The sequence below is a fragment of the Neofelis nebulosa genome, chromosome 9 (genome assembly GCF_028018385.1).
Source record: "Neofelis nebulosa isolate mNeoNeb1 chromosome 9, mNeoNeb1.pri, whole genome shotgun sequence".
Taxonomy (NCBI): Eukaryota; Metazoa; Chordata; class Mammalia; order Carnivora; family Felidae; genus Neofelis; species Neofelis nebulosa.
Window position 1 is genome coordinate 118,127,348 of NC_080790.1, and position 14,869 is coordinate 118,142,216.

Consider the following 14,869-nt stretch of genomic DNA (forward strand, 5'->3'; position numbering starts at 1 on the left):
ACTACTCTGCTACACGCTCCCGGAAGTTTTGCCTCGCGCCCCGGAAGCAATTCCTCAGGCCGCGGGCGTGCTCCGCCTCGCGTTTGGTGTGAGACGTAGAACTGAGCGACCGAAGCCGCGAACGAGGTGAGGTGGGGGCACAGCGGCGCGGGGACCCGAACGCTAAGAGGGTGATGGAGTCGGGTTACGCGCTTATTTTCCTCCCTGGACTTCCCCGAACCCTTGGATCCGCTCCCCACCCCGCCTCCTCCAGCCCCCGCTCGACTCGGGCTGGCGGCTAGGCCCACACTCCTTTAACCCTCGAACCCCGCAGATGCCGGTGGCCGTGGGGCCCTACGGACAGTCCCAGCCGAGCTGCTTCGACCGCGTGAAGATGGGCTTTGTGATGGGCTGCGCAGTGGGCATGGCGGCTGGGGCGCTCTTCGGCACCTTTTCCTGTCTCAGGTGAGGGGCGAGGGCGGTGATCTCTGGGCGGAACTACCGGATCTTTTCGTCCCGCGCCACTTGGCCTGCAGCCTGGATAGAACCTACTTCATTTCAGTTACCTCGCTTTTAATGAGTGAGACTGATTTCCTATCCACCTTCAGTCTGGATGGAAAGGTTGGAAGCCTTGGCGCTAGAGAATATGAGCTCTCACTCAAACTGAAAGTCTCTTTACTCCTTCTGTAACCTTAAGCAAATTGGAGTCTGGGTACCTAAGTGTAGAATGAGGTCAGTAACATCTACTTCATGGAGTTGTAAGGATCAAATCAGAGCACACTTCGCACAGAATGTAGCACATATTAAGTGCCCAATAAATGGTTGTTACTACTGTTGCTGCCATTATTTCTAGTTCTGCATAGTGAAACTTATGGAGAGCAATTTTACTGTACTGGAAACAGGATATAGATACGAAGTAGATAAACTCTACACCCTGAATGTCATTTTCACATGTAATAGAGACTATTATTTCCATTTTTCCATATTGTAAATTACCATTTACTGAGCACTGTTCTAAATGTTGAATGTGTTATCAACAATCCTATGAACCTTTTGATCCCCATCTTACAGTTGACATAGCCTGTAAATTGCAGAGCTGGGACATAAACACGTCTGACCCCACATTCATTGCTTTAATGCCAGGAAACCATCAGAGGGTCAAATGTCTTTATATATACCAGAAAAAAACTAGTTTCTCTAGGTACTTTGCCTCAGCTGCCTCCCCCAAACTGAAGTCTGGTCATAATACTATTCCTCAGAAAAGCCCAGAGACCAAGATGCATGCTTTTTTTGCTAGTCATTACCCATCTCAGGTGGAAAGAGATAACGTACTGCCAGACTTCAAGAGGGCTTGATTTACTACTCAAGTAATTTGGGAAAGGGCAGTTAATGCCATTTCTTGTATTTTTTGTTCCTGGTTTGCCGCATCTTGGTTTCCTCTTCTCTTAGGATTGGAATGCGGGGCCGGGAGCTGATGGGCGGCATCGGGAAAACCATGATGCAGAGTGGAGGCACCTTTGGCACGTTCATGGCCATTGGGATGGGCATCCGATGTTAATCAGGGCAATGGTTGTCCACTACAGCTACTCCTTCCCATCAGTGCCAGCTCATGTACTATAATAAAAGAAATCTTTGAGTAGTCTGAGTGTTTTTTCTGCCTATATTCAGCTTAGAGCTTCTAAGGTGGGCCAATGAGTAGGTTGCATGTTTTTCAAATCCTGTTAATCCAAAATTACAAAAATTTTCCATACATGAACTGTCCATAGATTCTAGTAAACTCTTGTTATTCAGCCTCATAAGGTTGATGTTACTGTCACCATTTTAAAGGTTAAAAACTAAGTCCAGATTTCCTCAAGGTCACACTGCAAAAGGTAGTGTTAACCCAAGTCTCATTTCCAAAGCTATGTTCATTCAAAAATTGTCCTTCAGGGCACCTGGGTGGCTCAGTCTGAGTGTCCTGACTTCAGCTCATGATCTCACAGCTTGTGAGTTCGAGCCCCACGTTGGGCTCTGTGCTGACAGCTCAGAGCCTGGAGCCTGCTTTCGATTCTGTGTCTCCCTCTCTCTCTGCCCCTAACCCAGTTGCATTCTGTCTCTGTCTCTCAAAAATAAACCTTAAAAAAAAAAAAAAAAAAATTGCCCTTCAAGGTTTGACTTAATGAAGAAAATAATAAATCATCCATGGGGAAACAAACTATCAGACATTTCTGTAGCTTAACAGCACAAAATTCACATAATTTCCTAACCAGCCATCTGTGAGGATACCAATTGTGTAACACTGACCCCCGCCCCCAACACTGGTAATTGGTTTCATAAGATAGGTTCCTTGTAATAAGGCCAAGTGTCCCTCACCTACTCCCGCCACATAACCCTTGACAAACTGTGCTTTAAAACTGCACTGCCCCTTGGGGCACCTGAGCGGCTCAGTAGGTTAAATGTCTTGATCTCAAGTTCAAATCCTGCATTGGGCTCAACTCTGAACATGGAACCTACTTTGAAAAAGAATCATTACCCCTCAACGAAAACGGTAAGGTTATGACAGACATATTTTGGGAATATTTGGGTGTCATAAGGACACTCCTGCAGCTGCAACCAAGACACTACACTAACCAGAGTAACTACAGCAGCTAGATTTCCCAGAGTGGGATGCTGTCTCAGGAATGGATTACCTGAAGGATCTCACTTGAATTCATTGGACTATTTTCTGTCCCTTACACTATTCCAATTACTTGTACATTTCCCTTAACATCATTTACAACATCTCATTCTGCAGCAGTGGGCAAATTTTTGCCACCTCTATCACCTATGAGGTTAATTAAATGCCTAAGTTGGCCCAGCTCCCAGAAAGGAATGATAGAACAAACCTGATAGGACATGAATCTAGAATAGAAATTATGAAGATACTAGATTTCAAATGAACATTGACAGAAGTCTGCCCCAAGGAATACTGCTGCCTAGAGTTGAAAAATAATTGAATCTTGAAAATTTCCTTTGGGTTAAGTAACTGAAGCAATCAAGGGAAGAAATTCTAAGTATCCATCAAAAGGACTGGTAGAAAATCATACCTCCAAACTGATTACTTGGATATCCAACTAAACCTATTAAAACTTGGGCCTTAACACTAACGAATCAATATAGTAGAAAGAAATAAGCAGGTGAAGAAATTGGTACTGGAAAGTAATCATTCCATTTGGGGTAACAACTGAAAGGTTCAAGGTAGATAAACCTGAAACAGTTCGGAATATAATGGTGATGGCTCATTCCAAGTTCAAATTCCTTTATAAAGTAACAAATGCAGTTAAACCGGGAAATCACTTAAATCTGTTTGAACTTACACCATTTTGTTCAGTGTTCAAATACAGAAACATTTCTCACAAAGATGCCCAGACACAAGAAAGAATTAAGACTACCCAGGTTTAAGGTGTGGGCAGATTTGTTTGGTTTTCTTGATGGAAAATCCCTAAAGTTTTGATGCATTACCCTAAGGAAGTACAGTGCTAAGATGGAGATATGGAGCAATGTAGAGACAACTTGAGGACAACAGTTTCCCCAGACTCTGCACACTAAGTATTTTCCCAAAGAAGCAAGTCTTCATTAACTACCAAAAGTCAAAGAAACTACTATGCTATTTTGAAGTTTCTATGACTTTAAAACATTTCAAAAATGAAGATTTCTTGTGGCCTTTTTAAGAGAATTTTATTTGAGTGGTTCTTACAAAGGTTGTTGCAATATGAAAGTCATTTGTTTGATAGAAATATCAAGCTGTCTTGTCAAACACACTGAAGTAACCCAAAAATATATTTCAGAGCTCACAGAGCTTAAAAAGAGCAAAGATTATATGCAACCAGACAAAACCTATTTCTGCATTTCCTATTTCTTGCTCAGACTGCTTTGCTTACCAGACTGCCACTAAACATTTTGAGGAAATGCAGGGATCATTTTGTTTGGAATCTTAAGACACACCAGAACACATAATATTTACAAAGAAACTTTTACAGATACATTAAATTGAAAAGATACCATCTGGAAATGTAATCTTGAAATCTCCTTTTCTTGCCAATTGATCATGATGCAAGATGAGATGTTAATCATACAGCCCTTTAGCTGTCTTGAATTCCCATACACTAAAAGTGTACTCCAGAAACCTCTGCCAAACCATTAGCCAAATATCAACATTAGTGAAACGTGAAATGTAACTGCTGTGTAAAAAGTTAGGCTTCTGAAACATTAAAAACATAATTACATCCCTGTCTGCCTTTTTACATTAAGCACATTTGTTCCCCCCTAGAGCTATTCCTATAGATCCTTAATGTAATTTTCTACATGTACATTTAAAAGGCAGAACAAGAGAACAGCTTTGTATACAGTGGGATTTGCTAGTTAGGGATAATGAGCACACTGCATTCCTGTTAACATTTTTATTTTTTCAAGGTAACAGGAATTGTATACAAATGACAGTAGACCCTTGCCTCTTTATTTTTATCTAAATAAAAGATAACTCAAGATGAATTCTCAAGAAAGAAAAAAAGCTATGTACATAAGGGACTATATCTTCCTTCATCGTCTACTTGGAACCAGTAGTTGCGTTGCTGTCATAGAATCAGGGAAGAGGTTGTGATAAGTTGGAAGAGGTACATATGCTGCTGTTATCATTTTACCTGTTGAAAGAAACAGATAGGGTTTAAGCATGTTCACTTAAATTACATCCTTCATCATAATAATCAAGCAGAAAAAAACACATCAAACTCACCAGCAAACCACCGGCCATGCAATGCATTGACAGCAGCAATGGCTGCAGCAATTGATGGGCACTTCACATACACATTGCCCTGAAAGACAACAAAAAAGGTTAAGGGCATGTAGGAAATAACATGAATTTGAATAGGTTTACTCAAATTGCCTGTAAAAATAACTGCTCTTCAACCAAATAATTGTTTCATTAGCTAGTATGTACACCTAGAGTTGCATTGAAATCATTTTATCCTCCAAAAGACTTGTTCTACACTTTTTCTCTATCATTTCAAAGCAATTAAAGAATGAATCAAGAGGCCAGGATTTCATGGCAAGCTTTCAACACTAACCAGCAACACAGCTATAAAATGGCCTAGTCTACTCTTCAATTATTACAAACACACCCATATTTTGAAGGGTGTATATTTAGTATGTTAAAGTTTCTTTCAGAATTAAACAAAAACTTAAGACTGGGAATATGCCCCGAGTATATGTGAAGGCTAAGTCACAAAATATTAACAACATCTTATATTTATTAAGATCAAAATACCGGAGGCACTTAAAGGGCAGATTAAACTTCTCTCGCTCTAGGGAATAAAGAAAAAAATACCTGAGCTGAATTTTTGTCAACGTAAATATGAATAACTCCTCCATGTTTATTACATTCTTCAATCACATCATCCTTAATCTCTGTATCCCATCCAACTTCTTCTTCTCTGTAAGAAATTATTAAGCTCTATCAGACACCAACCTTGTAAAATGTTACATATGTAGGCTCACCTGTATAAAAATATTTGAAATATGAATTCTTTTATTTAAAAATCATTCATATTTAGCAGTGTAGTACACTGGAGAAAATAAAAACCAAGATATAAAGAACTGTTTGCAACAAAGCTTATGAATTTAACTCTATCTTTTACATTATTTATTGATATATATCAATTTATACTTATACCAAATATATACCAAAAATAGAATATACTTATACAAAATGTCTATAATCATTTCACAGATAAAGCTAAAATAAAGAATTTGATGTTACCAAAAGAACACAAGAATGAAGGGCTCCTTCTATGGTAAACCATGATTATAAACAATGCAAACAGCATGATACAAATTACTACTGTATAAAACAATGCTTCATAAAATAGGTTATTAAATCAATTGAACAGGATATCTACATTTACCTTGGAGTGTATTATAAATGATTTATAAAACAAACAAGAGTTTGGACTGATAAATGAAATTCTAATCATTACCTAGGCATTAGGAAAGAGAAATTCCCTTTTTCTATTTCCCCGCCCCAAGATCAAGAGTCACATGCTCTACCAACTGAGCCACCAAGGCACCTCAGGAAAGAGAAATTCCTAATTTCCAGCCTGTACTTATCTTTAGGAAGAAAATTTTTGAAGATCCTCTTCTCCTATGTAAGATTAAAATTTCAAAACCAGTAACTGATAAGAGTAAACTAGCAATAGAAATAAACACAAATACACATATGAACAACCAAAAAAAAGTACAAACAGACCCATAAATACAGAGAACAAAAAGGTGATTGACAGAGGTGAGCAGGGTCCGGGGATGGGTAAAACAGATGAAGGGGAGTGGGAAGTACAGGTTTTCAGTTATGGAATAAGTCAACAGGGACGAAAAGTACAGGATAGGAAATATAGTCAACGGTACTGTAATAGAAGTGTATGTTGACAGATCTACACCTTTGGTGAACATAAGGTACAGAGCTGAAGAACTATCTTATGAGCTTGTAACTAATGTAACACATTATGTATAAACTACAATTAAAAAATAAACACTGATACAAAATATCATATAAAATTACTTAGATGTAATTGGAAAATAAAACCTACATACCTTTCAATTCAATTCCAATCTTACAAACACACCCAAAGGAGTTAGTAATATAAAAGTTAGCATTAAAATACCCCAAAAGGATCAAAATCGTTTTATTATTTCAACTATGAAATATACTGAAACATCATAAAAGTTAACTTAGGAAAACGGAATATTGGGGCGCCTTGGAAGCTCAGTTGGTTAAACATCTGACTCTTGGTTTTGGCTTAAGTCATGATCTTGGCACTTTATGATTTCGAGCCCCATGTCGGGCTCTGCGCCTACAGCCAGAAGCCTGCTTGGGATTCTCTTTCTCCTCTCTCTGCCCCTCTCCTGTGTACGCACTGTTTGGTCTCTCAAAATAAAAACTTTTTTTAAAAGCTGAATACTAAACATTTCACAGTACAGCTGACCACCGAACAACAGTTTGAACTGCATGGGTCCACTTATACATGAATTTTTCTGAGAAAATACAATACAGTACTATAAATGTAGTTTCTCTTCCTTAGGCTTTTCTCTAGCTTATTGTAAGAATGCACTATATAAGACTTATACAAAACATGTGTTATCAACTTTGGGTTACTATAAGGCTTTTAGTCAACATTAGGCTGTTAGTAAACTTTTGGCAGATTCAGAAGTTACACCTGGATTTCGACTGTGCAGGCAGTTATCAGTGCCTTCTAATCCTTGCAACTGTTGAGTTGTCAATTGTATATACCATTTTCTTTTCTTTTTTTTTTAACGTTTATTTATTTTTGAGACAGAGAGAGACAGCATGAACGGGGGAGGGGCAGAGAGAGAGGGAGACACAGAATCGGAAGCAAGCTCCAGGCTCTGAGCCATCAGCCCAGAGCCCGACGCGGGGCTCGAACTCGCGGACCGCAAGATCGTGACCTAAGCTGAAGTCGGACGCTTAACCAACTGAGCCACCCAGGCGCCCCTGTATATACCATTTTCAATTTGACCAAAGTATATTACTTACGTTTGAGGGTTAAACATGTTAGAGAGTTGAAAACACTGTGTTGCAAGAGGCTGGACAGAGGCAGCTGCAGCTAAAGCTGAAGCTAAAAAAAAAAAAAACAAAAAAAACAAAAAAAAAACAAAAAAAAAAAAAAAAAAAAAGAGAGAGAGAGAAATAAATTAGTTTCTTGGAAAATGCATGAGAATATCCCTAATGAATAAAACAAAACCAGGAAACACCAACTTTGAAACTACGATAGTCAGTCACTTCACTAATTTACTTAATAATACTATCAAAGTGTGGAACAGTACCCAATTTGAGTTGCCAAAATCGGGGGCAACCTAACATTTGAAATACCCAATCTTGAGTTGGAAAATTTTTTATTTTTAGAACGGAAACTTTACGTGTAATCAAAATCCGTTCACTTAGACAAATATCAATAGAAACCAATCCAGAAAGGTAAAGGATAATAAAACAGATTGATTCTGTAGAACTGCTGCTGGAGTTTATTCCCCAAGAAGCAGGGGATGATGAAAATGCAGCCTTTAAAATGCCAAATAAATCTATACCCTTTTGTATTCCTTAGGTTTCTGCCCATGATAATAGTTATATATTTTCTTTCAAATAAAACATTATAAAAGGATTGTTTAAAAATAAGATGCACAAAACAATCCAACCATTTAAAATCTAATATCCCAGAAATATAAACCCTATTACGAAATTAAATGAGGGTTTTAGTAGGCTCCATGCCCAATGTGGGGCTTAAACTCACAACCCTTAGCTCAAGGCCAGAGATCAAGAGTCGTACAACTTCACCAACTGAGCCACCCAGTCACCCCTCAAATGAGAATTTTTTAATGATTAGGTGTGTTATAGCACAATAAACACTAAAAGTAGCATATTACCTATAATATTCGCTATTAAAAATGAAAAACTACTGGACACTAATATCCAGGAAGAACATTTAAAACTCACACTGGTTTGAAGTTTCAAGTGAGCACTGTCAAGACAGGTGCCCCACTGCTTTTATGATATTCACAAACATTACCAGTAGCTGTTACAGAACTCACCGTAATCATTATATTTGACCAAATTTCATTCCAATATATAACAACAAACAAAGCTAAGGATAAAACAGCGCATTAGAAATTAGGGTAATTAAAACGAACAATCACCTGAGAAGTATGAGAAATTATTTCACTGAATAGAACTTAGGGCCATGCATGAAATGCATCATTAAAGATTATTATTTTTGATAATTACAAGTGCTCTTTGCTCCTTTATTACTTATTTTTCTTTCAAGAAGATTCATATTAAAATAAATAAGCTAAAACAGCTTACAAATGTCAAACTCTATTCAGAAAAGTTACAGATGTAACCATGCTTATGTGACAATGAAGATAGAAATGAGGCCCACTGTGTACCTGTACCATAAACAAATGGAAGTACTCTTGGAAATAAACACTAGGTCATTTATAAAACTGAAGAGTACTTTGTTTTCCATTTTCTCAAATGAAGTATATTATGAATACTGAAAAATATTTAGAAAATATATGATAGAAACATTCCAGCTCAATCTAGATGAATGCAAACACAATGAATTCAGCATAGAAATCTAATAGAAAAATTCACTAGTTCTACTTTTTAAAATCTGTAAACTCCTGAAACCAATATTGCACTGTATATTAAATAATATTTATTTAAAAATAGTAATAGAATCTGTTAAAAAAAAAAAAGGGTGAGTGCAAATGTCTCACTTGCTGGAAAAGAATTAAAATATACATTTAATTCCTATCAAGGAACATGGTAGACCTTTTTCCATAAAGAATCATTCTCCAAAATAACTCGTGTAAATACAACCTATTAAAGATGGATACCGATTTTGCTCAGAAGTGAAATGCTCTAACAAATAGCAGAGATTTACTTGGTAATCAAAACAAGAAAAAATACCCTACTTTAGAAATAATTTCAGCTCTTTGAAATATGCATGCAATTTAGTTCTGGGTAATTGTCTCATTGCTTGGCACTATTAATACAAATCATTAACATTAGAGTCCTTGACCTTATGTTAAGTTCAGACTCCTTAAAGATTTGTGTACTGAAACAATAAATTCTGTTTTCCAACTTTTAATTATACAAAACTAATAACAGGAACACAAAGATAAGCATATAAGGCTAAAAATAATTCTAAGCAGACTAAAGCAAAAAATAGACATTTTCATTTTCTTTATCCATGGAATTGTAATGATTCGGATTAGCCCAACTGAAATACACATTAAACAGATGGGAATTTTATGTCATTCTCTAAAAACTGAATCCAAAATACAAAATGTAACAAATGATATATTAAATATAAACAAACAACTATGTCTGGCTACTACATTAACATCTATTTCAAAGACAAATAAAAAGCTCAACTCACCTTCAGTCTGTTGAGAAAGTCTTGTTTGCAAATCTATAACAAAAGAGAATTCTACAGCTCAGTGCAGGAACAATGAAGAGCCTCAACTAACAGGGTAAATGTCAGGAAAGTATTAATAAAAGAGGACTACAGTAGCAGGGTTTATCAAAATAAACTTATAGTAAAACCTGGCAGCCAAACCTCCTTCCCCATTCCTCATTGACAAGGCTCTGGGGCCTTTTTCTTTCCTCCTATGCTGGGAAACTTACTTATGCCTCTTTCTTCCTACTCCTACACTACTCTACCAAATCTCCAATGAATTCCACTATACTACTCTTCGTATGGGAATAATGGGAAATGGGGAAAGGGAAGCACACCAGTCAGAAAATACATGAAAACCCTGATCTTGAGAATTCAATTCCAAGTACTTGGGATATTTAGCCCAGAAGGTGACAGTTTAATTATGTCTGGTTTTCTGGCTTAGTCTGCAAACTTAATGAAGCAGGAATAAATTCTAACCAAGTTTACTATCATCTATGAAATACAAGACAAATTTAATCATCTAGTCACTATTAAAAATAAACAGAATGGGGATTTTTACCAGTGTATTTTCTCATATAATCATTAAATTCTCCATTGGAAGGCAAGTTATTAGAAAGCTGCTAGACAGTAAATCTAAATTATCTAAATAACAAAGAAAATGGCATTGTGTTGTAAAGCTATCTTGAAGCTTAAAAGTTTTAATACACAACATAAGAACTGTTCAGATACAGCAACCTAATTTTCATTAACATGTGATTCAATTGCAACACTTCATCTGGGTTTCTTGCTGAGTACAGAAAAACTTAAAAATGGACAAAAATGGGTGGGGGGGTTGGGTGGCTCAGTCGGTTAAGCATCCGACTTTTGGATTCAGCTCAGATCATGATCCTGTGGTTTCAGGAGTTCAAGCCCCCAATTAGGCTCTGAACTGGCAGCAGGGAGCCTGCTTGGGATTCTCTCTCTATGCCCCTCCCCACTCGCACTCTCTCTCAAAATAGGGGGAAAAATGGGCAAAAATGGGGGGGCCTAGCTGGCTCAATCAGTGGAGTGGGTGACTCTTGAACTCAGGGTTGAGTTTGTGGCCCACACTAGGTATAATGATTACTTAGAAGTAAAAATTTAAAAAGCTGGGGCGGGGGGGGGGGGGAATGAGAAAGAATCTGCAGCCCAAGTTATACTGGGATCTTAAAAATACCTGGGTCCTAGGTGCTCAAAATTGGGACCTCAAGGAGTTTAAGTATCTGGTTTATACTGAAGGAACTTGAAGACAGGACCATAGGAACAGTGTCCAACAAAACACACAATGTCTTTTTCCCCCCTAAAATGGGAAAAAATATGTAATCACAAATCCATGCTATGGGGTGCCTGGCTGCTCTGTCAGAAGACCATGTAACTTGGGGCGCCTGGGTGGCGCAGTCGGTTAAGCGTCCGACTTCAGCCAGGTCACGATCTCGCGGTCCGTGAGTTAGAGCCCCGCGGCAGGCTCTGGGCTGATGGCTCAGAGCCTGGAGCTTGCTTCCGATTCTGTGTCTCCCTCTCTCTCTGCCCCTCCCCCGTTCATGCTCTGTCTCTCTCTGTCCCAAAAATAAATAAAAAACGTTGGAAAAAAAAAAAAAAAAAGACGACCATGTAACTCTTGATCTCTGGGACGTGAGTTCAAGGCCCACGTTGGGTATAGATTACTTAAGTATTTGAAAAAGAGGGGAGCCTGGGTGGCTCAGTTGGTTGAGCATCCGACTTCAGCTCAGGTAATGATCTCCCAGTTCATGAGTCTGACCCTGCACAGGCCTTTGTGCTGACAGCTCAGAGCCTGGAGGCTCCTTAGGATTCTGTCTCTGCCTCTCTCTCAAAAATAAGCAAAGGTTAAAAGATAAATACATACATACACACACATACACAAAGAAGCCCATGCTATTTTAAGTGTATGTAAGTAAATCCCTATCAAAGTGTCAAAAATCACTTTTAAGATCATTTGTGTTAGTAAGTTAGTAAACAAGGCATGGGTTTCATAAAGTTAAGGATTCCCATCTTAGAAACAACTAATTGTTAAACTTTCAAATAAGATCCTGGATAGAGTGCTGACTCACCCTTGGTTTCAAAGAGCAGTTCTAAAGAGCTTAGGGGAAAGGGCTTTAGACACATTAACACTCAGCAATTTATTTCATTTCAACAAGAAATGTGTAAGGTTTTAATGATGACTATCTGGAGAAAAATACCAAGTTATGTAAATAAACATTTACCTAAAACTTGAGTGTTAATTACTAATTTGGTAGCAATAGCATTTTATATGTAGTTAAAGACAGAATCAAACTTGATAATCATCTCAATCAACAAAAAGGGGGAGGGTAACAAATACAGCTAAGTGGCTTTTTTAACCAATCCATATGGACATTTATAGTTTTAATTAATCACAATCAGCCCACCTTAAAATAAAGGTGAGTAATAATAAATAATAAATAATAAAATGAGTAAGTGTGCTCATACTTCCATGTATCGAGAAATAATGGCAAAGAATAGCAATGATGTCTAACTTTTGAAAATCTTCAATTAGGTTGCAATATTATTTATGAAAAACATAGAATCAACATATTTGATACTGCATCCAGGTTATTACATAAGAATGTTTAGAAATGAATCATATGCATCAAATCCCGGAAGACAACGTATAAACCTTCACTAGCCTCTAATGAAACACTTAGAATATGGTAAACAATCAAGCATTTTCTAAATTAATAAAGAATGACCTGAACAATGAGAAGCAATATAAAAGTAGTTTTCAGATTAAATAGTAATTTTCAAACCATAGACTAGGTTACATTTCTAGAAGGGATGGGTTCTCCTTTAATGTCTCTGATTACACCAAGTGGCATGCTAGGCCTCTTTCATCACTCAAGAAATTTAAAGTCTAATACTTGTTTATAAAGTCTAAACAACTTAGTGATCCCTGAGGGAGTTAACCAGTGACTCAAAATACAGAAATGTGTTAATGGTTGTAATTTTTCTTCACGTAAGGACAACGTTGGTAGGGTTTGGTCAGAAATTTTATAGAGCACCTATCAGATTTCAAAATAAGTAACAATCTGGCAGGAGATACACAAAAGGCAGACTTTCTAAAGGTACTTCAACTTGTGAACATCTACTAAACAGGAAAACACTGAAAAATCCCTTCTCTCTTAATACCAAGTATAATAGAAAAGCAAAAATAATCCTCTCCTTTAATTAATGATCTTTTGATTTAAACGGAAATCCTGAATCAACTACATGGACTTTTAAGTGTATTTAGATGCAGTACTGTGGTCTTACTCTTACCTCTTACTTCACAGAGGAGATCAAAGGACCAATTCATAATACAAAGTGCTATACTTTCTTAGGATATAAATTTGTTCCTTTTAGATGCCCTAAGATAGCAAGGTCTTCCAACACTTCAAAATTAAATGCTATCCTAGCTCATGGATTTGGGTTAGCATCAAGGTTTATAAAAGCAAATCTGAGGTACTTAAGCCATAAAGAAAGAAAAAGAAGATTTCATAACCTGAACTCTTTGTCACATAACTGTAATAAAACCACTCTTCTTTTCCTGCCCTCTTCGGAAGCTATTACCCTAACTCATTATCTCAAAATTGTATGTATTTTTTAAAGGAAAGCAGTTTTCTTTGCACTCTTGATACTGAAATTATTTTACATACAGCTTGATTTAAAGGCCTCTGACAGTTTTCTAAACTCAAACATTACAAAGAAACTTTTTTGAAACAATATAAACTTGCTGGTGTTCAAGAAAAGTCACATTTTAAAAAGTCTAATTTCTAGGCAATTTCAAACTAAAAATTGGTAGGTAGGGTACAAAAAAATGCCCTAACAGCCTGTTATGATTACTGAATAATTCTCTCCATTTCCTTGAAATTTATAGGCTAAAAGTACTTGATGAATTGAATTCTCAGTAAGTCCTTTTAAATGCAAAAATTTGGCAAATTTTCGAATTAGGTGAAAAAAACAATGATTTCAAATTAGAAAAGATTCAATTCCTACCTGCCACAGCACCAAATGCCAAAGAGCCACTCATTTGTAGAGCCTGCTGTGCTGCTGGTGGGATCTGCAAACCTGTACCTGTGTAAAAGAACACATCTTGAAGTCCTTATGTTAAGGGAAGAAAAACACAGTTTTCCAGGTGCTCACTACTACCAAAGTCACTTCACTAAAAGTATTTAAAAGCAGGGGTAGGGGCGCCTGGGTGGCGCAGTCGGTTAAGCGTCCGACTTCAGCCAGGTCACGATCTCGCGGTCCGTGAGTTCGAGCCCCGCGTCAGGCTCTGGGCTGATGGCTCGGAGCCTGGAGCCTGTTTCCGATTCTGTGTCTCCCTCTCTCTCTGCCCCTCCCCCGTTCATGCTTTGTCTCTCTCTGTCCCAAAAATAAATAAAAAAAACGTTGAAAAAAAAAATTAAAAAAAAAAAAAAAAAAAAAAAAAATAAATAAAAGCAGGGGTAACTGGGTGGCTCAGTGGGTAAGTGACTGGACTCAATTCATGATCTCAAGGTTCTTGAGTTCAAGCCCTACATCTGACTCCACACTGGCAGTGTGCAACCCTGCTTAGGATTCTTGCTCTCTCCTCTCTCTGTCCCTTCCCTGCTCATGCTTTTTTTGCTGCTCCTTCAAAAGCAAAATTTGGAAGGGGTGAGGGGAAGCCTGGGTGGCTCAGTCGGTTAAGCGTCTAAGTTTGACTCAGTTCATGATCTCACAGCTTGGGAGTTCAAGCACTGCACTGGGCTCTGTGCTGACAGCTCAGGGCCTGGAGCCTGCCTGATTGTGTCTCCCTCTCTCTGTCTCAAAAATAAACCAACATTAAAAAATATTTTTAATTAAAAAAAAAAAAGCATTTACAAGAAAAACATAGTATGATAGCTGGCACTGCA

At 37.6% G+C, this 14,869-nt stretch overlaps 2 protein-coding genes across 8 annotated transcripts in view; one reads left to right on the forward strand and one right to left on the reverse strand.

The window, feature by feature from the left end:
* On the forward strand, positions 1–1,621 carry ROMO1 (reactive oxygen species modulator 1). Its single transcript, XM_058685472.1, has 3 exons — positions 1–126; positions 314–444; positions 1,429–1,621. Exons 2-3 carry the CDS (start codon positions 314–316, stop codon positions 1,535–1,537), a joined length of 240 nt encoding a protein of 79 aa, XP_058541455.1. The 5' UTR covers positions 1–126; the 3' UTR covers positions 1,538–1,621.
* Positions 1,622–3,649: 2,028 nt separating this feature from the next.
* The window catches only part of RBM39 (RNA binding motif protein 39), a 31,918-nt gene continuing 20,698 nt past the window's right edge, over positions 3,650–14,869 (reverse strand). For 5 of the 7 annotated variants that reach the window (XM_058685463.1, XM_058685461.1, XM_058685464.1 and 2 more), the window contains 6 exons: positions 13,989–14,066; positions 9,942–9,992; positions 7,541–7,622; positions 5,321–5,426; positions 4,730–4,808; positions 3,650–4,637 (listed from right to left, as the gene is read on the reverse strand). In XM_058685463.1, the coding sequence (XP_058541446.1) occupies positions 4,537–4,637; positions 4,730–4,808; positions 5,321–5,426; positions 7,541–7,622; positions 9,942–9,992; positions 13,989–14,066 (497 nt within the window). In that variant the 3' untranslated portion in view covers positions 3,650–4,536. The remainder of the gene's footprint in view (positions 4,638–4,729; positions 4,809–5,320; positions 5,427–7,540; positions 7,623–9,941; positions 9,993–13,988; positions 14,067–14,869) is intronic. The other 2 variants (XM_058685466.1, XM_058685462.1) reach the window with 1 other exon arrangement.

What these genes read in the sequence shown, in the direction of transcription:
- ROMO1 (XM_058685472.1), top strand. Translation starts at nt 314, where the DNA reads ATGCCGGTGGCCGTGGGGCCCTACGGACAGTCCCAGCCGAGCTGCTTC. An exon ending in GGCACCTTTTCCTGTCTCAG is followed by an intron (nt 445 to 1,428) that starts GTGAGGGGCGAG and finishes CTCTTCTCTTAG; the next exon opens with GATTGGAATGCGGGGCCGGG.